Source organism: Sus scrofa, chromosome 12, assembly GCF_000003025.6.
Source record: "Sus scrofa isolate TJ Tabasco breed Duroc chromosome 12, Sscrofa11.1, whole genome shotgun sequence".
NCBI classification, from domain to species: Eukaryota; Metazoa; Chordata; class Mammalia; order Artiodactyla; family Suidae; genus Sus; species Sus scrofa.
Window position 1 is genome coordinate 55,189,363 of NC_010454.4, and position 27,439 is coordinate 55,216,801.

At 42.9% G+C, this 27,439-nt stretch overlaps 1 protein-coding gene across 3 annotated transcripts; it reads right to left on the reverse strand.

Moving 5' to 3' along the window:
* On the reverse strand, positions 1,183-26,932 carry MYH4 (myosin, heavy chain 4, skeletal muscle). 3 transcript variants are annotated; one of them, XM_021066035.1, is made up of 40 exons: positions 26,844-26,932; positions 26,576-26,624; positions 23,209-23,451; positions 22,973-23,116; positions 22,701-22,857; positions 21,583-21,610; positions 20,695-20,809; positions 20,499-20,591; positions 20,301-20,364; positions 19,533-19,631; positions 19,337-19,440; positions 19,056-19,194; positions 18,739-18,857; positions 18,500-18,649; positions 17,018-17,188; positions 16,059-16,365; positions 15,180-15,247; positions 14,240-14,327; positions 14,038-14,155; positions 13,336-13,459; positions 13,106-13,242; positions 12,722-12,977; positions 11,787-12,029; positions 10,706-10,882; positions 10,478-10,623; positions 10,133-10,223; positions 9,496-9,885; positions 8,857-8,983; positions 8,308-8,426; positions 7,984-8,180; positions 6,432-6,615; positions 6,186-6,351; positions 5,960-6,084; positions 5,390-5,698; positions 4,538-4,741; positions 2,847-2,972; positions 2,587-2,757; positions 2,396-2,500; positions 2,208-2,303; positions 1,183-1,453 (listed from the first exon to the last, which is right to left on the reverse strand). In XM_021066035.1, the coding sequence occupies exons 3-40, from the start codon at positions 23,410-23,412 to the stop codon at positions 1,301-1,303; spliced, it is 5,814 nt and encodes a 1,937-aa protein (XP_020921694.1). In that variant the 5' UTR covers positions 23,413-23,451; positions 26,576-26,624; positions 26,844-26,932; the 3' UTR covers positions 1,183-1,300.

Consider the following 27,439-nt stretch of genomic DNA (forward strand, 5'->3'; position numbering starts at 1 on the left):
GAAGCCAAATTGTAAGCTTTAGAAAAGCATCAAAACACAAAAGAACCCTGCCCTACTCTGGCAGTGGTTATGACAAAATTTCAGTCACATTCTTTTTGATATTAAGGAATAAATTATTTTATGGTTCCTCCTTAAAGTATTTATGATACTGAGAAAAATCAGGTTTCTTGGTAAGCAGAGTTGTGTGTAGAAATTAGGTCAAGAGGAAGATTTATCTAAAAAGTTCTGTCCTTTTTCTTGGAGAGGTAGGTCATTCAGAGAAAGAGAATTTCCCTCAGAAGGAAATAAAAATCTGTAACCACAAAGTAAATGGGGTTTGAATGCTGTGAAACTAACTTCCTCAGCGCCCTCCCGGACCTTTCTTTACACCAGTGTTGGAAGCCTGAAGGCAGGGTTCATTCTGCATTCTTGCTCATGTCTAGTACCGTCATCTCTACCATGGATCATTTAAAAAACGCCATAGTCCTTCCAGGCTCTGGCGGCTCCTGTCCTCCTCCATCCTCCACACTACTGCCAGAATTGCATCAACTCTCCTCCTCGCGGAATTTGACCAGTTTCATGTATGTTCTGATTCCTTCACCCTGCAGATGAGGCTCTGCCCCTCATGGGTCTGAACTTCCACCTCTGGACCCTCAGATGCCCTTTGTCCTGGAGCCTGAGCTTAAACCACTCTGAAATCTCGTGCTTGTTTTCTCTTCTTAAAGTGACCATCTCCTTTTCTCTTTCATATGCTAACAATCCACTCCTCTTTTAGGAGCTAACTCAGTCTCCTTTGAGAAGCCTTCCTGGATTTCTTAGGTTAGTATCTCACTCTGTGTTACTGCCTCACATGGTTTTCATGCTTCTCTCTGAGGATGCATTTTGTACCATAGTTTGTTTGAATTGCTGTCGCTCATGCTGGCTTGAGCTCTTGAAAAGCAAGAATGGTTATCATATCCTAGGAGCTCATGTCTGTACAGATACATACTTGGTACTCAGTAAAATTTGTTGAATGAAATTAAGGGTATATTAACTACCTTTGCCTCTTCTTAGAGCACTTGATTTCATTTGCTTTCTATTAAAGTTAGTTCACTGACCAAATTTATTTTTTATCGTCATCTCTTCATCCAGTTGGAGCATAACAAATGTTGAATAAATGAATTAGTTCTAATGGCACTATAGAGCTTATAATTGAGATACATATTTTTAGATTGCAAAATTCTCTGTAGATTTATTTCCTTGACATCACATGACATATAACAGTGACAAAGATTTTCACATTTTGTGCATTTCTTTGGTCACTTTTGTGCATTTAGATGAATTACTCTTCACTTATGACTTTTGTGTGAACCTCCCGACTCTTGACCCGCAGCTTGTTGACCTGGGACTCGGCAATGTCAGCCCGTTCCTCGGCCTCCTCCAGCTCGTGCTGGAGCTTGCGGAACTTGGAGAGGTTGACGTTGGATTGTTCCTCCTGAGGAAAGAAAGGCATTTGAGAGAACAAGAAAATTTGATGTTTTTTGATTCTTACTGACTTTGTTGCTCGAAGCAGCCACGGGATTTTCTTCATGAGTGAGGAAGGAAAAGGGTCTATTCTTTGATGATGCACCTGTTTGGGGCAGAGCATCCCACATATTCGCCTTTGTGTTGGTGGACTCACACCCCTGTTCAGTCTCTCTCACTTGACTCTCTTCCTGGCACACTTAATGCTACTATGACAACAGGGAGATCAAAGTAGCAGGAATCTGAATCAACCTTGTTTCTCTGAAACAAAATTTAAAAAGTAGGCACTGTGGTTGTATTGTGTGCAGAGGACTTTTTGGAAGGTTTTAGAATTAACAGGATGAGAAAGTTTATTTTAGCCAAATGAAAAAAAAAAATATTCTGGAGTGGATTCATCATGAAGTTTAGGCTTAGAGGTCAGAGCCCTCATTTGCATGGCTGGGGATTGCTGGGAGTGTAGAGTGTTCTAGACAGAGGAGAGTGTGTTGTAAACAAGAAGCATTCTCTTCTCCCGTGTCTGGAAAACTGCTTAAAGAGGTAACAGAAGGAAAGAGCCTGAATCTCTAAGGCTGCAGTAATTAGTGGTAAGATTTTTTTCATTCTAAATCAATATTCATTTTCAACCCTAATTTTGTATTCCCACTTTCCCTGCCTTAACGATAGCCTCTTAAATTCTGTGAACTTTAGTCTCCTGAGCCCATCTCTCTCCCTGTGGAGGTACTCACCGCCTCTTCCGCTTGTCTCTTGTAAGCTTTAACTTTGGATTGTAGTTTGTCCACCAAGTCCTGCAGCCTGAGAACATTCTTTCGGTCCTCCTCAGTCTGGAACGAAAGAGGTAGCAAATAGATAGTGTCACTATTCAAGAACAGCTCATTATTTTCTTGAAAGTGAATTATATGGAAAGGCTGGTTACCTGGTAAGTGAGTTCCTTCACTCTTCTCTCATGTTTCCGAAGACCCTTGACAGCCTCAACATTGCGCTTCTGTTCATTTTCAACCTCATTTTCAAGCTCCCTCACCTGGAGGAGGACAAAGATGTTTAGCGACTTGGCTGTAACCAGCGACAGGCACAGGCTGGGAATGGAATGAAGTAGTGGAGACCCACCCTGGCCTCCAGCTTCTGGATCTGCTTCTTCCCGCCCTTCAGGGCCAACTGTTCTGCCTCGTCCAGGCGGTGCTGCAGGTCCTTTACCGTCTGTTCCATATTCTTCTTCATCCGCTCCAGGTGGGCGCTGGTGTCCTGCTCCTTCTTCAGCTCCTCGGCCATCATGGCCGCCTAAGTAGCAGTAAAATGAAATCAGTCGAGGGAGCTGAGTAGCCCATCGGGACTGTAGCCTGACCACCCGTGCATGGCCCTCTGCTCACATCAGTGATGGCCTTCTTGGCCTTCTCTTCTGCGTTGCGAGCTTCCTGGACAATGTCCTCCATCTCTCCCTGGATTTGGGAGATGTCTGTCTCCAGCTTCTTCTTGGTGTTGATCAGGCTGGTGTTCTGTTTCAAATTAACCAAAAAAAAGAAGAAAATATTAGTTAATTATAACTATTTGCATTGTCACTTGTACTAGTTTACTGAGTTATAAATTATTGATCATAATATATATTCAGAATCAAAACCAAATCAAAAGTTGATTCTAAGTTTATGACTTATTATGTCTGTTAATAAGTACTCTTAAATACTCTTAATTTAGAATTTAATTAAGAATTTAATACTCTTAAATTCTTCCAGATGAAAATTAGTTTTGATAACAAACATACTCGACTATTAGGAGTGGCTGCCTGTAGGTATAAAGTACAACCACTGCCTCAAGAAAGAATCTGAGGTGCTCCATGTAGCACCACACAGCTCATGGCAAGTGGATTATTCATTTTTAGTTGTTTATTCACATTTGTTGACTCTATATGGATAAACAGTATCATTACTGGTACAAAAATGAACCATGAATCTCTTACGTTTTTGGAAAGTTGACAGTATTTGAAATATTTAATAAATTCAAGGATACTAATAATGAGTAAGAAAAATGCTGCATTTTAACTTGATTTTAAAATTATTTCGGGAGTTCTCGTCGTGGCGCAGTGGTTAACGAATCCGACTAGGAACCATGAGGTTGTAGGTTTGGTCCCTGGCCTTGCTCAGTGGGTTAAAGGATCCAGCGTTGCCGTGAGCTGTGGTGTAGGTTGCAGACGCGGTTCGGATCCCACGTTGCTGTGGCTCTGGCATAGGCTGGTGGCTACAGCTCTGATTTGACCCCTAGCCTGGGAAACTCCATCTGCTGCAGGAGTGGCCTAAGAAATGGCAAAATGACCAAAAAAAAAAATTATTTCGTAGTATGTAATTTTAACTTTTTCATGATGGCTATTTCCATATATAGCAACTTCAAAGGTGTATAATAATATATGCTTATTGTAAAAAAAGTAGTATAACAGACGTAATAGCAATAAAAGGTATAAGAATAATTACTGTACTCTCACTACCCAGAGATAACCATTGATAATACTTTTGTTTATACTTCTGGATGTTTCCTGTATATTTTTAACAAAAAGGTTCATGTTTTCTATATTATTTTTAAGGTGCTTTTTTTTTAACTTAATTGTGAGTATCTTTCCATGGCAACAAATGTATAAATATTACAATGGCTGCTTATGAGCAATTGTGAGGATATATCATCATTGGTTTAACAAATCTATTACAAATAACAAATGCTGCTGGTAACATTGATGGCCTTCATGCATTTGATTTATTTATCTCTTTTCAGCTTGGAGTTACAAGATGAGATGGCTACTGATACTGTAAATAAGATTATTAGTAGGAGGTCTTATATGCCTTGTAAACAAAAATTTCTAGAACTGTAAGTTATTTCAAATCACCATGCTTATGCCAGCCCATAAATATACTTGTGAACCAGCTGGACCCTTGTGCATATTTGCTGATGCACATTTTCCAGAACTCCTGGGAGGAACAGTTGCCAAGGTTGCCCCTTAGTGAATAACAAGCTTATCCTCTCCAGTTGTCTTCAGCTTCAGGGAGTGCGTTTTCTCAGCCATAGTCCCAAACCTCACCTGTGTGTGTAAGAGCTGCACACGCTCACTGGCATCCAGAAGCTCTTGCTCTGCCACTCTCCTGCTCCTCTCTGTCTGCTCCAGCGATGCCCTCAGCTCTTCAATCTCAGCCTGCATCAGGTTGGCTCTGCGTTCCACCATGGCCAGTTGTTCTTTAAGGTCATCCTGGCCTCTGATGGCATCATCCAAATGGAGCTGAGTGTCCTACGTGGAAAGAGAAAATGACTCTTACTCATGATCCAAAGCAAATACAAATTTCGGGTCATGCATGCAAACGGATCTTAATAACTGAGAGTATGATTAGGTAGGAAAAATGTGCAAGTCCCTTTACTGACAAATTCTTTGTAGCCTTGGGTAGCAGTTCTACCCAGAAACATGATGTTATATTATTTTAGATCCCGAGTCATAAAAATAATGCCATGACTAAAGCTACAAAGGTTTTGATCAGGAAAGAATTCTTAGAGATGAGCTAATTTAATAGTGTTATTTTATATATATTAAACAAATGCAGATATACACATTATATATTTATATATAATAAACACGTGCAGTCCACATACATGCAGTGATTTGTGCAGTGGCATGTAGCTAAACTTTTTCATCACTTCCCCTGCTTCCCACCTCTCATTACTTTGTCATCTTTTCAGATAGCAAAGTAAATTCTGTCCTTTAGAGTCTGTCCTTTCTGTCTGGGCTTTCAAGAGTTTATTTTTCAGCTGCATACATAATATTTTCCACTGATTATAATATATTTAGATTATTTGTGGCATATAGTCCTCCTAAAATATTAAAATTTGAGTGATAAAATTACTCCCAGACTGTATAACATCGTGTTTGTTTATCTCGAGGTACCTTCAGTACTCCTTGTGTGTTTCTAAGATTCCTTATTGCCTCAGTAGCTTGGCGGTTGGCGTGGTTCAGCTGGATTTCCATTTCATTGAGGTCTCCCTCCATCTTCTTCTTGATCCTCAGGGCATCATTCCTGCTCCTGATCTCAGCATCCAGCGTGCTCTGCATGGACTCTACCACTCTAATGTGGTTCCTCTTCATCTGATCGATTTCCTCATCTTTCTCAGCAATTTTACGGTCAATCTCAGATTTCACCTGATTTAACTCAAGTTGGATGCGAAGGATTTTGCCTTCTTCATGTTCTAGAGATGCCTTTAAAAAAAAACATTTCAGTTATCTAAAGAGTTTTTTTGAGGGGCACTGAGTGATGATTCCTTCAAGAAAGCATTAGAAAATCTCAAACTTTCACACATCTTCGTTTAGCCTATTAGTTCTTCGCAAGATACAGTTCAGTATTTCTCACTGAATAGCATGAGCATGACTTACCCCGGAAGTTTGCAACACAGTCAGTCTCGGTTGCTATTCATTTTTCAATTTATTTATAATGCATAGGTGAGTGAACAAAACATGTACCTCTGCTTCCTCTAGGGCAGCCTGTAGTTCACTCTTCTCTTGCTCTATTTGTTTCTTCACTTTCTCCAATTCATGGATATGCTTTCCTCCCTCTGCAATTTGCTCAGTCAGGTCAGAAATCTCCTCTATAGTTTAATAATAAAATACCAAGTCCAGTTGAGAAAAAGGAAAAATGGAAAAGATACCTGCCTACCATTTTTGAAATAGAAAGATTACAAAGACTCACGCTGCAAGTTCTTATTCTCCCGCTTCAGAGTTTCCAGTTGGTCCAGGGATTCCTCGTAGGCATTCTTCACCTTGAACAGCTCAGTGCTGAGAGAACGGGACTCCTTCTGGGAGGCCTCAAGTTCAGCCTGAGTTTCCTCATACTTATGTTTCCACTCTGCTAGGATCTGGAAGTACGTCAAAACTAAGCCTCTGTAGCCAAGAGTCATGTCAGCTTCCCTCTAAGAATCTGGGCACAGTGAGGTACCTTGTCAAAGTTCCTCTGCTTCTTATCCAGAGCCGCACAGGCAGCATTGGACCTCTCCACATCAAGCATGAGGTCCTCGACCTCATTCTGGAGCCGCTGCTTGGTCTTCTCAAGGGAGGCGCACTTGGCATTCACAGCTTCTACGTGTTCCTCAGCATCCTGCAGACGCTGGGCCAGCTTCTTCCTGAAAAGTTGGTCAGCGTGAGTGACCAAGAGCAGAGTCAGAATTACTGTAGTGAACTTTACAAAGCTGTTGACTAGCATATTTTCCCCAAGATTTTTTTTTGTTTTTTGCTTTTTTAGGGCTGCAGTCTCAGCATGTGACAGTTCCCAGACTAGGGGTTGAATCGGAGCTGCAGCTGCCAGCTTATGCCACAGCCACAGCAGCGCTGGATCCTTAACCCACTGAGCAAGTCCAGGGATCAAACATGCATCCTCATGGATACTAGTCGGGTTTGTTAACCACTGAGCCACCAAGGGAACTCCTCCCCAAGATTTTTTGCTCCTTTGTCCACAAGTAATGATTTTCTAAAATATTTTCTCAGTACCTATTTTATCTGTGTTAGCATTCCGTTTTCTAGTGAATTCTCCTTTATCTTGGGGATTGGCAGACATATTTATGAGTCCGTTTTTTGGTGTGTTTGGTGGTAGAGGTGGGGGCACAAAGATTCTGAAGAAGCCCTTTGGTGGGTTGAGTATGTGAGGGTGAAGAGGAAGTGATACCCATGAGCTGGATGCACATCACTAAAGCATTTTCCCATTGAATAGGGTCCTTGTTCATCTTCTGGTGTGGTCCTCTCGACAAGAGAGGGAACTTTGGCCCAGGGTGACATGTTCAGTGTCGTAAAATTAGTAACTTTTTGGGTTTGGTCACCCCAGATAATATTTACTCTTCCCAGGTATCCCCTAAAGTCTCACTGCTCCCTTCACCAGCCCACGGTCTTTTCTCGGATGCTCCCTCCCTCTGCAAAAGCTTGCCAAACCCTATTGTCCTGTTTAATCTTAGCAACTACTGAGATCAATTTAGGGAAAGTTCCTTCACTGGAAATATGAGAGTTATTTCCCTTCCATGTGTAACCCCTGTGAGTTTTATTCCACAAACAGTATGTATGACCAGTGTATGAGTTCATTGGTACTGGTTGTTAGTTAGATGACAACAGGGTGTGATAGTCTTATTGTGAACTTCTCATGCTCCAGGTAAGGATAAACTGACTATGGATAATTATAGTATTCATAAAAATGTACTGGATAGTCTCAGTGTCTCTATTTTTCCTTATATTAAAGAAAATTAATTCCTCTTAATTCATAAAAAGTATGCTGATACTTATTAATGCATTTTGGCAGAAATAAATTTAGGTGCTAGACCAGAAGAGGAGAGGGCTCTGGTCATGGCCCATGCTATCAGAAGCAGAGTGGGGTGGAATCCACCCCTCTGTAGTCACAGGGACCGAAATCCTTCATCTGTCTCCATGGAATATTCTCTTTCGTTTATTTTTCCTTCACTGTTTTTAAGCTTTTCTTTCTTTCTGCCCCCTTCACTAAAAGCTCATACTTGGCCTCCTCCAGCTCCTCGGTGCGCTGGATGGCGTCCGTCTCGTATTTGGTCCTCCACTGGGCAACCTCGCTGTTGGCCTTGGACATTGCCCTCTGCAGTTCGGCCTTGGCTTCCTGCTCCTCCTCATACTGTTCCCGTAGCAGGTCACAGTCGTGGCGGGAGGACTGCACAGCATGGGCCAGGGCACTCTTGGCCTGGACCAACCAAAAAGTGTGCAGTGTAAGTTTACGTTCTGATCATTGACACTCTGCATATGAAGTTCAGTAGTGTGTGATGCTGCAGAGGTCAAGTGATTGAAAGTATCAGCTGGAGAATCCTCACCTTAGTCTCCTCTTCTAGCTGCCTCTTTAACTCCTCAATCTGTTGTGTAAATGCTTGTTTGCCTCGGGATAGCTGAGACACCAGAGCTTCCTTCTCATCTAGCTGTCGTGAAAATTCACCTGTGAGAGACAAAACACAGTGATTTAGTTGTGTTGTCTAGGTGAATAATAACTTAGAGGATGGAATAACATTAGAACTCTCATTTCACATGACGAGGAGAATAACTCAGGAGTTTTGATGCTACTGAGATGTTTACTTCTTGTTTTTTTGTTTGTTTTTTCAAAAATTTAGGAGCTTTCTTTGATAATTTCAGGATTTGGGGCTTTTGAGTAATGCCGAGGCAACAAAAATATTCTCCGCCTATGGAGGTTAGTTTTTTTTTCCCCCCAATTATGGCTTATAATCATTCTACAATCTCACAATAAAAAGATGAAGGCATAACAGATCAGTAATAAACAGGCGTACATGGCCAAAGAAATGATCGGTGTTTGACAGGCCTGCAAGGGTGGAGGCTCACAGTTCATCCCTCACGCCTGCACATTTACGGACCTGATTCTGTCTGTAAACGTGCCTTCTGGGCTGACAGTTCATTGATTAGGCGCTGATGCTCCTCCTCCTTTGTCTTCACTTCGCTGAGCTGGTCTTCCAGTGTGCGGCACATTTTTTCCAGGTTTCCCTGTGGTGAGAAGGTGACAACAGGAGAAGATGGTACACTCCTCTTTGCAAGTCTCGGGTTTGGAGATCTGTAACTTCTTGTGGAAAGAGGCTGAATTGTATTTACCTTGCTTTTTACTTCAAAGCTATGTGCAGTACTTTGAATGGAGGGCCCACCCATAATTTTAGCTAAATGAATAAATAAATTATGGTGAAAATGAGATTATTTTTTTTTGGAAAACTGGAAAGAGTATCATCAAAATTCTGCATCATGTAGAGTATGGTTTTTTTTAAAGGTTTTTTTTCTGTAATTGCATTCTGTCATGGTAATAGTTATGAAGTTTAAAATGATTTCTGCCAAGAAAATATGAAAACTGAAATGATGCAGTTCAATATAATGATGCCCGTTAAGAATAATTTTAAAGTTTGAGATAACATTTAAAGTTTGTGCAGTTAGATAGGTCCAGTCATGTAGAAACTCAGTCATTTTGAGTTGTTGAAAATATGGATGAAAGGGGACAAGTGAATACAGACCTTGGCTTTGGAGACGGTCTCCATGTTGCTAGCAAGGTCATCAATTTCCATCTTCAGCTCGCTCTTCTCCTTCTCCAGCTTCTGCTTGACCCTCTGCAGGTTGTCGATCTGCTCCCCCAGCTCGGCCACGCTGTCTGCGTGCTTCTTCCTAAGAGCAGCTGCCGTGGCCTCGTGCTGCAGGGTGGCCTCCTCCAGGTCCCGGCGCATCTTCTGGAACTCAGCCTCGCGCTTCTTGTTCATCTCAATCTGGGCTGACGTCGCCCCGCCAGCTTCTTCCAGCCTCTCGCTGATCTCCTCCAGTTCCCGGGAGAGGTCGGAGCGCTGCTTCTCTGCTTTGGCCCTGGAGGCCCGCTCTGCCTCGATCTCTTCCTCCAGCTCCTCAGTACGGGCCTGGCAGTAGGGAAAACCCACACTTAGTAGCTTCTTTCCTCTTCTTTTTTAGCCACACACAAGGCATATGGAAATTCCCAGGCTAGGAATTGAATCTGAATCTCAGCCCGAGCTGTGACCCATACCATAGCTATGGCAGTGCCAGATTCTTAACCCACTGTGCCACAGCAGGAATTCCCAGTGAGTAGCTTCCTTGTGTTAGTAATTTGGTCATGTTGAATGAGATTGATGGAAGTCCTGTCCTTACCTGTAACTCCTTGATCTTCTTCTGCAGCTGCATTGCAAGGGCCTGTTCATCTTCAATCTTGCTTTGCAGATTGCTCATTTCAAACTCCTTCCTGTTAGGAGAGCAACACACTGGCTCACAGTCCATCCTCTTACCAGTCTGCTTTTCTGTGTGTAATTGAACGTCTGTATACGGCTGATGGGGGAGGCCATGCAGAGCGCATGTTTTATATGTCAATGATGTGCCATTGTCATTAAGTACGGAAGTCAGAAATGTCACTCTTTGTTTTTTTTTCCATGTGCCGTGAAGTAATATGTTTGAGATCCAGACAATAAGCAGGTTACAGTGGAATTCTATCATCCTTACTTTTTGAGTTTCTCATCAAGTTGCTGTTTGTCATTTTCTATATCCATTGTGGATTCTTGTGCCAACTTGAGGTCACCTTCCAGTTTCCTCTTGGCTCTCTCTAGGTCCATGCGAAGTTTCTTTTCTTGCTCCAAGGACCCTTCAAGCTAAATAGAAATAATGCTGAGTCAAAAGGGATGCTTAGCTTCCTTTTGAAGAAAATAATTTCCTTGATAATCCTAGACTTACGTCATCCACTTGCTGCTCTAGCTTGGTTTTAGCTTTGGTCAGGGTGTTGACTTTGTCCTCTTCTGCCTGCAGGTCATCCAGGGTCTGCTGGTGGGCCTCCTGGAGGGCCTTCTTCTCCTTGGTCAGCTTTGCAATGTTTTCATCAAGGCCTGCCATCTCTTCCGTGAGGTTTTTCACCTTTAAATAAAGTACCGGAATGTTAATGACATCCTGTTGTTTTGATAAAAAACGTGGTAACAGTCTTAGGATAATGTCAGTTTGAGATGAAAAATGGAAACTAGGGGAGTTCTCATTGTGGCTCAGCAGTAATGAACCCAACTAGCATCTCTGAGGATGCCAGTTTGATCTCTGGCCTCACTCAGTGGGTTAAGGATCCTGTGTTACTGTGAGCTGTGGTGTAGACCACAGACGTGTCTCGGATCCTGCTTTGCTGTGGCTACGGTATAGGCTGGCAGCTACAGCTCTGATTCAACCCCTAGCATGGGTACTTCCATGTGCCAAGGGTGCAACCCTAAGAAAAAAAAAGAAAGAAAAAGAAAAGAAAAATGGGAACCAGAAGCTAACCTAGGCTTACAAAGCTGAGAAATATGGGAAATAAAGGTCAAGGCAAATAGCTAGAAATGGTGAGGACTAAAGAGATGACATAATTATAGCAGCATTTTCTTTTCATATTCAGTAATTTTATTTTTATTTATTTATTTATTTATTTTGTCTTTTTGTCTTTTTGTCTTTTGTTGTTGTTCTTGTTGTTGCTATTTCTTGGGCCGCTCCTGCGGCATATGGAGGTTCCCAGGCTAGGGGTTGAATCGGAGCTATAGCCACCGGCCTACGCCAGAGCCACAGCAACTCGGGATCCGAGCCGTGTCTGCAACCTACACCACAGCTCACGGCAATGCCGGATCGTTAACCCACTGAGCAAGGGCAGGGACCGAACCCGCAACCTCATGGTTCCTAGTCGGATTCGTTAACCACTGCGCCACGACGGGAACTCCTCATATTCAGTAATTTTAGAATTAAACTTTCAGTTAAAATACACCAGTAACAAGGTAGCACTTGTAAATACTCTAAAAGAGATTTGTACCTTGTTCTCTGTGGCATGTTTCTCCTTTTCAACCTTGGCCAGTGTCAGCTCAAGGTCATCGATGTCTTTCTTCAGTTCTGAGCACTCATCCTCCAGTTTCCTCTTCTTGGCCGTCAGCTCGGCATTGATCTCTTCCTCATCCTCAGCTCTCTCAGTCACCTCCTTGATTTTGGCCTCCAGCTGGATTTTGGTTTTGATCAGCTGGTCACATCTTTCCTCTGCATCAGCCAAGCCATCTGCTTCCTAAAGGTGGAAATTAAACATTTTTATTTGCTTAAGTTACATCTGCAAATACACAACAATTTATGAAAAGGAGGAAACTTTAATGACCCAATCACTTTGGTCAACACATGTGCCAATTAACTTGCCAACTTTTAAAATTAAATGGACAGAATGTCAGTAATTGAAATCTACTTTTTAAGTACAAAGGTGGATTTTCTCTAAATATCCATGTGTGTGGAAGGTCAAATCAGTAAAATTCACCCCTTGGCAAAATCTACACCTTTGCTACTTTGGAAAAGTCACTTATTCCTTCTAGGAGTCAGTTTTCTCACATTTGAGGGGGGCTTAATTTAGCCTTTTTTCTGCCCTAGTACAAACAGCATGACTTCAATTTTATGCACAAGAAATATGTATTGAGGAGAGAACAATATAATCTAAGGGTTCTATAAAAAAAGGAAAATGTTTATGATTTTTTTTAACTTTGCTCACTGATGAATGTACTATGTCTGAATGTGCGTGGAACATATGTGGCATAATTTGTGACTTCTCATCTGTTCTTTAGGTCTGAGTCTTAGTATTTTTGAAAGGTAGACAATTATGACATATATTTAAGTGGAAGCCATTTACTTCTAAACATTAAGTTTAAAAAAATTCGCATACCCAATCAGTGATTGGGTGACATGTGACTGAACTGTACAGTGTGTGATACTCACAGCTTGAACTTGGAGTTGTAAGTCATTTTTCTCTTGCATCAGAGCTACCATTTTCTCTTCAAGTTCTTTCCTTTTTGCCTCTGACTTAGCCAGGTCTTCTTTGGTCTTCTCAAATTCTTCCTTCATGTTGGCCATCTCCTTCTCTGTCTCTGCGCTCTTGAGGAGGGGCTTGATCTTGAAATACAGCTTCATCCAAGGCCAGTGCTTCACATTCATGAAGGCACGGATATTGTACTGGATGCAGAAGATGGACTCTCTGTAGGAAGAAAAGAAGATGCAAGTGAAGAAGAATGTGGAAAGTGAACATCCATCCACAAAAGTAATAACGGCAGTGGATTCAACTAAGAAAATGTGGAGAAACAGGACTTGTACTTGGTTCCTCACCTCCTCTCCATCATCTTCCTAAACTCCACCCTCATCAGGAACCCTCTGCACATGGCTTGAGTGCGTGTGATGAGTTGAGCTAGCTTTTCATCTCGCATCTCCTCTAGAGTTCCCAACAGGCCGGCCTTAAAGAAAACCTTTCAAAAGAACATGTTAAATGTGTTATTTCTGCTCGTAAGACAGCCCAAAAGTGATGAAATATGATAGATAGAAATCAGGGTTGGTGGTACCTTGGTGTGACCAAATTTGTACTGGGTGTGGTCAATATCAATAGACCCTAGAAGTTTCTCCGAAGCCTTCTTGCTGTCAATGAACTGACCCTCAGGGATGGCACTTGCATTTAGAACCTTGTATCTGTCAGATGAAAAGAATAAAAAATAGTTTTTTTCACTGAAGAAAAACGTGGTACTCTTGGTAGCTGCCATGAAAAAAAATGATAGCTTGAGTTGGGGAGAAAAAAAAAATCCATTAAAACAATCAATGCCGGAATTCCCATCACGGCTCAGTGGTTAAGAAGCCCGATTAGTATCCATGAGGACATGGGTTCCATCCCTGGCCTTGCTCAGTGGACTAAAGATCTGGTGTTGCCATGAGCTGTGGTGTAGGTCACAGACGCGGCTTGGATCCCGCATTGCTGTGGCTGTGGTGTAGGCTGGCAGTTACAGCCCCGATTTGACCCCTAGCCTGGGAACCTCCATGTGCTCTGCAGGTGCGGCCCTCAAAAGACCGCCCCCCCCAAAAAAATGCTTTTCTAAAACTTGAGACAATATGAAAATTTATGGTATATATTTAACCAAGCCTTCTTTCTTTTATGATTACCTTTTAAATGATTGCAGTTCATTTTTCAAGGAAAAGTTTAAAAAATGTTTGAACTATGTGGCAATTTTTCTATAATGCAACACATTGAAAGGGAAAAATAATGAGATAGAAACCTCTGTTTGAAGTCTGCATAAAGGATTCTGCTTGGGAAGCCCTTCCTGCAGATGCGGATGCCCTCCAGCACGCCGTTACACCTCAGCTGGTGCAGGACGAGTTCGTGCTCCATGGCCCCTGAAGAACAAAGACATGTTTTCCATATACTAGTCTAATGAGAAGTCACGCTGGCGTCTTATGTGGAGATCAGCAGTGTCTCACCAGGAGTTTTGGTCTCATTGGGGATGATGCAGCGCACAAAGTGAGGGTGGGTGCTCCTCAGGTTGGTCATCAGCTTGTTCAGATTCTCCTGTGGAGCCATGTGAAAAGTTTTAAAATAATTTCTAGTTGCATCTACATGAGAGTCCTTATCAATGATCTGTAGTTAATGTGACTCTATTTTATATTTTAATGAGCTGTCAAACTGAAGAAGAAGTCATGATGTCCAAGAGATCATACACGTGGAGTAAAATAGGAAATTACGGATTGCACAAAACCAGCCAACTTTAGTTTATTTTTCTCCAGCTCTGCCAGTCAGAGAACATTTGTATTCAGGCTTTGGTTATACAAAGTAGAGGTAACTAACTACAGGGTTTGATTTCATGTGAAATTTGCCTAGTGCCAGATCTTTTAGATTTGGGGCTTAAAGGGCAGGTGGTTCATTTATCATAAAGGTTGATGTGAAGAAACACACTGTGGATCTTCTTTTTGTTAAATTTTTCCTAAGGAATTTTTCATATTTTTTTACTTTTAATGTATCACTACTTCAATTTCATCATATATATATATGTGTGTATATATATATATATTTTTTTTTTTCTTTGTCTTTTTGCCTTTTCTAAGGCCACTCCCGTGGCATATGGAGATTCCCAGGCTAGGGGTCTAATCGGAGCCGTAGCCGCTGGCCTACGCCAGAGCCACAGCAACACGGGATCCAAGCCATGTCTGCAGCCTACACCACAACTCATGGCAACGCCGGATCCTTAACCCACTGAGCGAGGCCAGGGATTGAACCCGCAACCTCATGGTTCCTAGTCAGATTCATTAACCACTGCGCCACGACGGGAACTCCCTCACTGTATATTTTTAAAAGAATTTTTAAAAAATTTATGACAATTCTTTTTACAAAAGTAATCCTTTGGAATTTAAGAATAGACTGTACCCTGAAAAGAGCTGACACGGTCTGGAAAGAAGAACCCTTCTTCTTGCCACCTTTCTTTGTACCACCCTCTGAAAAATAAAATAGAAAAATTAAAATTATTTGCAGTAGCCTTTTAAGCACTATCCATAGACATCAGGAGTGGCAAAATTCCCTTTGGAATTTAAATTTGCACTCTTTGATTTGTGTCATTCCTATTCTTTCCATGTCTTTTCTGCTTCCACTGTAGATTAAGAAAATGTATGCACTGGCTCACCTAGTAGGCATGTAGGATAAGAGCAGCAATGGTAGAACTGTGGTGAAAAGGGTAGGTGTGGGGAAGAGATGGGATACATCTACTCCAAATTGACAAAGTCTGTCCCAGGAGAAAGAGTAGTCATGCCTCATTAGTACACACATTTCCTGGAGAACAGGCAGAATTGCGTGCTGGGTCTCAGGTAGGTGAGTCTTTGGCAACGTGCAAAGAAGTCCTGTTTCCTCTTTGCCTATGCTTTTATCCTCTTACTTACACATCTGGTCTAAGAGGTCTTAAGAGACTAGAACTTCAGTTTCTCAAACTGTAGGGCTCTGGCAAAAGATTTCCTCATTTCGAGCTTACCTGGGTCCTTGAAAGACCATACTGTTAAATGGTATAAATGACCTGAATGAGTTCTCTGAGCCACTGCTTCATCATTGGTGAAATGAGGCAATGGAAAAAAGGATCCATAGTGTCAGTTTTCTCATTGGAAGTCTGTGGTCTTAACTCTTTATCACATTTACAGTTTTCTTTTAGCTTAGTATTGGCCAGGACTTTCAGAGTTGGATTTTCCTATGCCTATCTCTGATAAGCAGTATATTTCTATTTTATGAATCTAGAAATATATTAATGATATTAAAAATGACCTTCAGAACTCTGTCTCTCAGCAAAGAGGAAAGCCAGAGTCTTCACGGAAGACTTCTGGTACAGCCCGACCACCGTCTCATTCAGGGGGTCCTTGTTCTTGTCCAGCCAGCCAGTAATGTTGTAGTCCACGGTGCCTGCATAGTGGATCAGGGAGAAGTGGGCCTCGGCCTTGCCTTTGGCAGGCTTGGGCTTCTGGAAATTGTTGGACTTTCCAAGATGCTGTTCATAGAGCTTGTTCTTGAAGGAGGTGTCTGTGGCCTTGGGGAACATGCACTCCTCCTCCAGGATGGAGAAGATGCCCATGGGCTGGAAGCATGAAGGAAACATGTCAGTCGAATGTGTCCTCCTTGAGAAACAACGGGTAGCATTATGGTCCTACTGAAGTAAGTGCGTCCTTTACTTCTCTAGACTTAGTGGAAACTGATTTCTTCGGTCAGAAGTTGTTAAAGTACAGGTATGTGTCAAGTCCCATCAGGACCCAGGTCTGGTGTTGGCCTTAACACCCCACACTTACCAAAAGCATTTCTAGGAGTGAGATTAGGGAAATGTGCAGTTGTACTGAGGACTTGTGGCAAGTCTTGGGCACATCTGAGAGCCTGCTCTAAAGTACTAGAAATCCTGGTTTGACATAGCAGCAGTACTGAATCCAAGGCTGACCAAGAATAAGAAGTAAAACATGCTCTCCTCACACCTCTTTTCTTAGGAAGGATGGTTTTTGTATAAGGCTTGCGTTGCAGAATGTGGAGAAATGGAGAATTTTGGTCTCTCGAATAAAGATTCGATCTCCTTTCCCCAGAATGCCTACCTCAGCGTTGGCAAAACATGGACTTTTCCTGATTTTTATACAAGGTATTTTTTTCTGTTTTATTTGATATTGCTATAGTATCTAGCCGGTTTTGCGATTTTCTTTGAAATGCTGGTGAGAAGTATGATCTGTGGCCTGAAGAAGGGAACGAACCTTCTCGATGAGCTCGATGCAGGCGGCCAGGTCCATCCCGAAGTCGATGAACTCCCACTCGATGCCTTCCTTCTTGTACTCCTCCTGCTCCAGCACGAACATGTGGTGGTTGAAAAACTGTTGCAGTTTCTCGTTGGTGAAGTTGATGCACAGCTGCTCCAGGCTGTTGAACTGAATAAGCAGAAGAGACACACAAAAACATTGGCCTTGTGATGACAGCTTCTGTTTGAAAGGGGCTTTTCTTGCTCGGTGAGCCTAACTGCCACCTGCATATGAACACCACTGGGAACCCTCTTGACCGAGAGCGCTGTCAGCGTACACGGAAGCCAAAGAGGTTCTATAGCAGGGGTGAAGCTCGCAAACATTCGGCTGAGTGAAAGGAGCCAGGTTCAAAGGCCTGGGTGCTGTATGATTCCATTTCTAGGACCTGTCCAGAAGAGGCAGCTCAGAGTGAAGACAGAGAGCAGATGCGTGGTTTCCAGGGGCTGGGGCGAGCAGGAAATGGGGCCTGACTGCTTGCCGGGGAGGCTTTTCTTGTGGGGGGAATGAAGAAAATGTTCTCAAGGCTGTTGTCGTGAGAGTTGCACATGTCTGGGATATACCCAAACCGGTCGAACTCCGTATGAAACTAGATGCACTGTCCTGTGTGAGTTACATGTCAGTTAAATTGTTGTTTAAAAACTCTCAGGGAAGTCACAAGTGTGCACTGTGCTTAGCTCTCTTACTTGAAAGGGTGTGGTTGACTCTTCCTGTGGCTGCTTGGGTGCAAGAGTATTCTTTGTGTTGTGTGCGGGCTTGGGACTTTGTGAAAGTGCTCTTGTCCCTACACTGAGAAGATCTCATGCAGTGTCCATCAGTGCACTCACAGACAGAGGTGTAGAACTGGGACCTTTGGATCAGACACACCTGAGCCACTGCGGTCAGGGAGAGGCCCTCGGGAACCTCGTTCCTAAGCTGCATGGGAGGTGTTGAATTTGAGTGTCTTTCCAATGCCATTTGCCTCCTCGGCCCCTGGACGCGGCAGGGCAGGTAGGAATCTCAAACCCTTTCTTTGAAGTGGTCCTGGCCTTCCCCAGTGCCTTTTGTTGCCACTGCTTCCCTCACCCCCTTCTCTGTCATGTCCTGGGTGCTGACTATGTGCTTGGGGACTGTTCCTCGGTCTTGAAATTGAGAAACCTTGTAGTGGCAGGAAGCTCTCAGAAGGGAGTGTGTGTTATCTGGAGGGCTAGGAGCTTTCCATCCGGGTCATAGTGGGATTTGCTCCATGGTGGGTCAGATACTATGTCCATTATCCAGGTTCCCAGGTAGGAATTGGCAGGTGGAGTCTGAGGCCAGGTCTGTCTCATGCCAGAGTTGATGCCCTGCCATGGACTTTGGATCTTCTTTCAGGTGTCGATTTGGTTACCCTGCATAGACCCTTCCTAGCACTGAAGGCGGCAGTGGGATTTGTAAGCTTTCCTCCTGCGGTGTCTGCTAACTCACATCAAAGATCTCAAAGCCGGCGATGTCCAAGACCCCGATGAAGTACTGCCTGGGCTGCTTGGTGTCCAGCTGCTGGTTGATGCGAGTGACCATCCACAGGAACATCTTATCGTAGACGGCTTTGGCCAGAGCACCCACCGCATTGTACACCTTCATAGATAGAATAGTAATTGTTGCTGTTATTACAGACAGGTACTGAAACCCTGAGATGTCTGTGGTTCGTAGAGCCATGTACTTGCCTGCTGGACAGTCTGGCCTTTGGTGACAAACTCATTGCCGACCTTGACCCTGGGGTAGCAGAGGGCTTTGAGCAGGTCAGCAGAGTTCAGACCCTGGAGGTAGGCAGCCTTGTCAGCAACTGCGGAGACACAATTCAGGTATCCAGTGTGACCTGCTGTGTGTGGCCCCCCACTCCTGGGCCCAGAGGAAGGAGTGAATCATGACTGTGTGGGTTAAATTTGCATTTGCCTGTGAGACGCTCAGCTGTAGAGGAGCCCTGAGTTTGGAATGGCTTATATAGTCTCTCATTTAACCACCTTGGCGGTTCGTTTGGTACCTTCTGTGCCATCTGGCTCTGCTTGCTCCTCGCGTTGCTTTTGCTTGAATTTCAAGTTTCCATAGTGCATTACCGCCCCTGTGAGCTTGTAGATGGACACCCTTTCGTCAGAAGTGAAGCCCAGGATTTCAATGGCACTCTACCAGGAGAGGTGAGAGGACAAAGGTTAGGGCAGCCGATGCTAACTTACTGAGGAGAATTTATCCTGTGTCCTTAATAGCACCGACAGCGGTTCGTCACGGTCATTTCCATACCCAACGAATTGTGCTTAAAACACTTACATCTGTGGCCATCAGCTCCTCTTGGTCATCAATGCTGGGGACAGTGATCTCCCCTTGACTGACGAAGGCGTAGTCATATGGGTTGGTGGTGATCAGGAGCATTTCTGGGGACACAGAGTTCGGGGTATGTGTTTTACGTCAGAAGGTGCTAATAAAACAATTAGCTTCTAGCTTACACATTGAAACTCCTTCTTACCAATGAGCTCTGGCTTCTTGTTAGACATGATCTGATAAAAAATGTGGTAGCTTCTTTCTGCCTTTAGCTGGAAAGTGACTCTAGACTTCTCTAGAAGATCTGCCAGGGCAAGCGGACAATGATTGGAGAGAAAGGTCGTAAAGTTCCTGGAGTGATTTTGGCAGTTGGGGGTTATGAGCTAAATCTCTTTGGCCCCTTGCGATTCCAGGTGAGTGATCCCATGAGGTAGTCATAGTGTGTCTCTGCGGAGACCACTGGGGTTGCTCTTACCACCTCTGGAGGGAAACTGCAGCTGCGGGGCTCAAGGCTTTTTCACACCGTACAGCATATCCTTGACACTGGCGTATACCTGGTTCTTGATAGCCTGTTCCTCCCCAGGCAGGGTCTCTTGTTTACTTTATAAGAGAGGGGTGGCTAAGAGCCACGTTTATCAAGGCTCACACTGGGAAGAAATGATAGACCCTCAACCCTTAGGGAGCTTAATTACCCCTCGCCTTAGATTTTTCTTAGAAACTCTTGAAATTGTTTTCTGAGGCTGGCATACTTGAGGCAAGGCCAGCAACTCCTGACAGTTTCTGCAGAACAGTTAGCTCATGCTGAAGTGGGGACAGCACACGCTGGGCGGTGGTTGAGCCTGGCATTAACCGCAGGCGTGTTTGGCAGCAGACGGGGGTTCCACAGGGCCCAGGCTCAGCGGGAGCTGTAGAATGTTCCTCCCCACCATCATTTGTCATTCTTGGATTCTGTGGAGGCAGTCCTGTTACTCACATGTTTCGATGTCAGCAGAAGCCAGCTTCCCAGTGGTACCGAAGTGGATCCTGATGAATTTACCCTTGCACGTGAGAAACAGTGATGTCAGAAACCAAACTGGAAGCGCACGAGGGAGAAGAGACTGAGATGATAACTCAGACAGGCTTCTCTGGCACCCGAGGGCCGAGAAGACCCTTCCGTGTGCAGGAGACTTACAAAGCGAGAGGAGTTGTCGTTCCTCACGGTCTTGGCGTTGCCAAAGGCCTCGAGCAGGGGGTTGGCACTGATGATCTGATCTTCCAGAGTCCCCTGCCGAGAAGGGCGAGAGCAGTGCTCACCTGTGGGGCTCCAGGAGTTTCTCCCCGGAGAGCCCAGGCCGAGCTGGGCTCCTGATCCCGGCAACCCGACCCACCTGCATTTTGCCAGGAGTAGGTTCCTCCTTCTTCTTCTCCCCAGTGACGGCGATTGTGGCAAAGTACTGGATGACACGCTTCGTGTTCACAGTCTTTCCTGCCCCGGATTCTCCGCTGTGAAACAGTGATGAAATATGTGTAAGGAATTTAGCTCTGTGACGAGTGACTTCCTCCATCTGCATTTACCGTCTCATATGTCTGTTCTTTATGTGTCTTTGTCAGAGTGTCCTCGAACTTTCTCTGCGGCCTACATTTAGCTCATGCTAGTACTGTTGTTTTGCAGTAAGCTGAAGCATTCATTCGGTAATCATATGGCACATATTTCTTGAGTGCTTAAAATATACCAGCCTCTCTTCTAGGTGCTGAAGCCAGGGTTTGAGGAGTCCCAGAAGCAGCTCCTCAGCCACTATGTTGTAAATTTTTAGTAATTTGTGTGTAGTTAGTAAAGAGCCTCTGAAATAAGACAAGTGTTCTTCAGCTTCCTTAGACTAAAGTCATTCCCACATTAGGTCTTTAAAGGAACAGATGTTCCTTGGATAGGCCTTGGGAATGAACCATTGGTAACACGGCCCAGACTGCCCAGATTTCAGAAGGTGTGTCTGCTCCCTGCTCAGTACTGGATTCTGGCTCTGTGGTACCTGGTGTTTTACCTCTCTACCTTCCCAGGACGTTCTGGAACTTTTACAACTGGACTAGGAAACGATCTAAATTTGGGCATTGTTACTTTACATTCAGATGCAATCCAAACCTTCAATTGGGGATAGCAACATTTAATTCAAGCCAGTTATGCCATTGCCGTAGTATGGAGGCATGAACTAATTTCTTCTTTTGGTCTGTCATTTTCCTGGTGAGAGTAAAATAGGAGCAACTATCGGAATAATACATACGTGATTAAGATAGACTGATTCTCCCGATCTAGAAGAAAAACAGTGGACATTTAGCATATTATCAGTTACACAAGCTTTCGACATGAAATTGCTGGGGGCTTTGAGTGTAAGTGTCATGTTCAATGGTGTTTTTCAATATATTATTTAAAATTTCATATAGTATTATTCTTATGCCTCTTAGGTTGGGGAAAGAAGCATAAAATGTTGTTGTGTCCTAAACTTCTTAAGGTCCCCGGCAAGTGTGTCCTTCTGGTTTAAAATAAAGAGTACTGTCTACAACCAGACACATTCCATAGTTTTCATCTCTAGATTTCAGGAACCTACTGTCTGCTGATGAATACGTTTAACTGAAATGTGCCTAACGTACTAAGGATTTGGATTGTATTTCATAGACTAAAACATTGTTAATCAAGCCAAGGTTGAGATTCAGTTTCTAAATGGATTAATTCAACACACACACACACACACACACACACACACACACACACACACCCTCTATCTCATGGCCACATACTGAAACCCTAACTCTCATCAGCCTCTGAAAAGTATGCCACTGGGACAAAGAAATATCAGATGAAAGCGCATACCTCAATCAGAATAAAGTCCTTTTAAAGGGGGCAATACATTAGGACAATGTAGTCCCTCAAATACTATCTTCATTCAGAGAGACAATGTCACATCTTAAATTAGTTTTGATGGCTTTAACAAGGTAACGATACCTCTAAAAACATCTATCCATAATCAGCAAGCAACTTAGATTAAAAAAAAAGGATTGAGTACACATTTTTCATTTCTATTAGACAATACTACTCAGCAGTTACTCAATCTTTTGTTACTTAAATATTTAAGATAAATCATGTATTCCAAGCCAGGAGACTATAATCAGTCAAACGTAAGAGGGATGGAACAGTAGCGTGGCCTAGTCAGGTTGTGGATCTGGAACCAAGAGAACTGAGTCTTTGTCCCCATTACCAGTGTCTTCCTCTCTGTGCTTTAAGTCACCTCTTCTGTGCAACCAGGTGGTGGGATCTGATGACTCCTGAGGATTGTTTTAGCGTTAACATTTTGGGATTATAGGTGGCAAAATAATTTGTATGAACCATGGTTGGGCCACTCACCAGTCAGCATGAACTGATAGGCGTTGTCGGAGATGGAGAAGATGTGGGGCGGGGCCTCCTGGCGCTTTTTGCCTCTGTAGGCCGTCACCACCTCGGCGTTGTACACCGGCAGCCACTTGTAGGGGTTGACGGTGACACAGAAGAGGCCCGAGTAGGTCTGTACCATAAAGAAACAAAAGGGCGTAGAATTATTTGCTGGGGATCTCAGTAACGTTCTGTTTTTCCAAACATGAACGACCCGCATGAGCGGAAGGCCACGGGGATGAACTCACGTAGATCATCCAGGCTGCGTAACGCTCTTTGAGGTTGTACAGCACAGCGGGCTCGTGCAGGTGGGTCATCATGGCCATGTCCTCGATCTTGTCAAATTTGGGAGGGTTCATGGGGAACACCTGGTCTTCTTTCACTGTCAAAGTCTGGGAAACAGGAAAGATAAGCATTGATGTCAGTCGAGTGGCCAGACAGAAACACTCAGTAGAATGTGATCGGCTTCTGGGGCTCTACTCACCGCCCCTGCTTCCGTCTTCACTGTCACTTTCCCTCCTTCTCTGCTCTGGACAGTCCCTTTGACAAAGGATTCCTTGGGCTCCGCCACAAAGACTGACGTTTTGGCATCAAAAGGTTTATTCTGGGCCTCAATGCGCTCCTTTTCAGACTTTCGGAGGTAAGGAGCAGCCTCCCCAAAAATAGCCATTTCCTGGTCGGAACTCATGGCTGCGGGTTATTGATGGCAGCAGGGCACTAGATGTACCTAGAGGGAGAGACAGAGCTGGGTGAGCCAGGGTGCGGAGGGACCTTGTCCTGTTGCCTTTCAGTCCGTGGCCATGTCTATTGCTTACTCTAGCTTTAGGATTCAGACCTCTGTACTGTGTCAGGGTACTCTTAGAGCACACCATTGATTTGAAAGTCTTATCGTAGTGGCTTAATATCCGTGACATTTAAGCCTCCTTTCCATCCTCTAAATTATCAGCCTTAGTTGAAAAGTACGGAGTTGACATTTGAAATAGCAACATCCTAAATGTGTCCAGAATCTTTTTTTCGCCTCGCTTTTTTTTCCCTTTTCTTTTCCCATCCCCCTGCCTTTTTTTTGGACGTTATGATTATAAAAAAATGTAAATAACTGTTTCCAATGGCTCTACAATCTTAATGAACCTTTTTTTTTTTTTTTTAATTTCTATTTTTTGGGCTACAACCATGGCATGTGGAAGTCCCGGGCCAGGGATCGAACCTGTGCCACAGCAGCAACCCCAGCTGCTGTAGTGACAACATCAGATCCTTAATTCATTACACCACAGTGGGAACTCCTAAATGAACTTATTTAAAAAACTCAAATATGCAGGCCAATTTTCCTCCTGCCTCAAATTATTAAAATTGGATTTATTAATTGAAAGTAAAAATTATTAAAATTGAATGTACGAATAGGTGAATCTTTTTTTTTCCAGACAGAAGTCCGAGTTGAAAACATTTGATAAGCACAAATAAGAGTATTAGGTAAATAAAAGGAAAAGCAAAAAAAAGTGAAAACTGAAAATGCAGGATAGGATTTTGTCTTATGTCAAAACTGAGACTTTTAAAAATCTGTTCTTAAAATTTGTGAAAGTCAGTAGTTTAAGCAAAAGATAACTTCAAAAGATTCTTGGAGAAAAACAGCATTTGAATTCTTAATAAAATTTCATAGTGATTGTGTATTTTTGGTCTATAATTTTCTTTTTAAGGTGTATTTCAGCATACTGGCTGTTTTTACCTGATTCTTATTATTTTAGGTATATTTATATCTATATCTCTTATACCTTAATACATATGTAAGTCTAAATATATATATATCTTCCCCTTCCTCTTTTTTTTTTTTTTAAATACCAGTCCTCTAAATATTTCTTTTGCAATGGATAGCCAATATAAAGTTTCAAGCCAAAATTAACTTTAAAAAATTTCCCCACTGACAAATTAATTATGAGAAAATAAGTCCTCTTGGAGTTCTTGTTATCATTTAATGGTAACAAACCTGACTAGAATCCACGAGGACTCAGGTTTGATCCCTGGCCTCACTCAGTGGGTTAAGGATCTGGCATTGCCATGAACTGTGGTGTGGGTCACAGACGCTGCTCAGATCTGGTATTGCTGTGACTGTGGCATAGGTCAGTGGCTACAGCTTTGATTTGACCCCTATCCTGGGAACTTCCAGATGCCATGGATGTGGCCCTAAAAAGACAAAAAAACCCAAAAAACAAACAAAAAACCCCCCAAATCCCCCCAAAAACAAAACAAAACAAAACAAAACAAAAGAGAGAGAGAGAGAATAAGTTATCTTGCCTGGATGAGTGACCAGAGTTAAAAGAAGGTGGAAAGCCATGTGTTGGTTGCCAACAGCGGCGACACCAACAGCCTCAACCTTTTGTAGGCTTTCAGAAGAAGTTTTGGTCTTGAGTCATCAGGATTAAACTTCCTCTCAATTTAGAATAATAGGGAGTTTGCCACATACTGTATCTCTGTAATTAACCTAGTTTGTATCTATTACAATCTCTTAATAATCCTGAAATTTAGACATATTTTCAAATATTGGAACATTTAATGCTAAGGTTTTTCTTGGAAGGAGAAATGCTATTTTTTTGTTTCTGTGTTTGTTTTTATACCTGACAATTTTGAATTAAGAGCATACTACCTTGTAGCGATTACTACGGTACAGTGTATCCACAAAGCACAGAAAAGACACTGCTCTTCCCATCTCATGTCTGAGATCAGTCATCTCCTAACTTGTGGGTCACAAACCCCCAAGGTTCCTCAGCGTCATTGAGTCCATTTGGACAGTGATAATAGCTTTGAGTTCAAACAACATTCCCAAACCATGCTTTCTCTTCTTGTGATGAATATAGCTACTGTATTAACTATAAATGTGTTCAAAATAATTGTTATTATTTATTTATTTATTTATTTATTTTTATGGCTGCACCCATAGTATATGGAAGTTCCCAGGCCAGGTACTGAATCCAAGTTGCAGCTGTGATCTATGCTGCAGGAAAGCCAGATCCTTGAAGCCATTGCACTGGGTGGGGGATCAGACACGTGCCTCCACAGATACCTGAGCTGCTGCAGTCAAATTATTAACCCACTGCAGCACAGTGGGAACTCCCAAAATAACTATTAAATGTATAGAAGGCTTTCATCATCATGTATATTCCTGACATAACGGTAAAAGTACAGGTCCCAACATGTGGAGTTGGGTGAAGTCTTTTAAATATTTTGATCCCATGGAAGAGCCCTTGAACACCACTGACTTAGATCCTAGATTATAAGAGCCGGAGGAAGCTTAGTAGTCAAATAGAATTCAGCCTCCTCACTTGACTGATGAGGAAACTAAGGCCCAGAAGGGTCATTGAGTGTTGCAGAGGTGGAAGTGGTAGTGCTGGGGAATGAGCCCTGTTCTCCTCACTCTAGGTACAGTGCTATTCCACTGCAACACACTGTACTTCAAGATACATAAAAGCCAACTGGCTGGACCCAGGCAACCACAGTCGGTGAAAAGCCTGGATTGACACCTGGAGATTTTGACTTTCAGATCAACAGTGTTGATTTTATCACTCAGTCTCTCTGATATATCCACATTGGTTAAGTTGCAGTAATAGTTCTTATTAAATATTACGTGTGATCCTTGCAGTCTTTCTGAAGTTCTCACAACATGTGAAAGAGAAGAGTCACTAGATTTTGTGTGGTTAAGAGGTCTGAAAAGTCAAAATTGTATGAGATGCCATTTTTATAGGAGAACTCCTTTTGGTATCGTATTCCCAGTGCTAAACTAGAAGATGAGACGGGAGTTCTTTAAGACTTAGCAGTATAGACATCTCCCTGTTCTTGAGAGTGTAATAATAAATTACTCTTACCTCTTATGTTACCAGATGAAGACGGTGGCAGGCTCAAGGCAGACAACTACTGTTGAAAGAAAAAACAAACAAGAGAATGTGGATTCTTTTATTTTATTTTTTCCATTTTAATCACATAGTACTAGAAACTATATTGTGTATGACGTCATCCTTAGGAATGTTAGAAAGAAAAATTAAAATTTGGGAAACAGTGGCCATCTCCCTTAAGTGAATAATTGTTTGTGTGAGGGATGCAAAGCTAGCCAAGTGTTCTTCTACATATACATACCTTAAAGTGTTTTGAGGAAGGACAGGACAGAGGCATCTCAGCTCCACTTTTATAGAGACCATTTTGCAAACACAGCAGCCACCTCAGCTGTCCCAGCTGGGAACCTACTTGGCAAACCTTTTTTGGCAATCTCTTTGCACAATATTCACTGACTGTGGCTGTGAATGGATATAATTAGAAATATTTCTTGACACCTATAAATAATTTGACAGAGGATCATCTAGGGTTCTTTTGAGGCATTTGATAGGGATGGAGATTCAGGGCTTCTAAGGCTATTTCTCCAGCTTTGCTGTTCCATCATTCATCACTGAGTTGAAAGCCAGGTTCCCACTTACTCTCCTGCCTGTAAAATTGGTCCGACAGAATGAGCCAGACACGAGGAGTTGAGAACTAATTGATTTGTTAGTGCTTAGGGCCATTGAGGAGCTGGGATGAGTTTTAGCTCTGACAACATGATTGGTATTAAAGCAGAAAACTCCTAGCCTGGGTCTGGATTTTAGAAATACTGATGATAGATTTTTTTAAAGTCTAAAAGACTAAGCATGAAGGAGAAAGTTTAGGCAGATTCTCGGGCTAAGCCATGGTGACAGACCAGT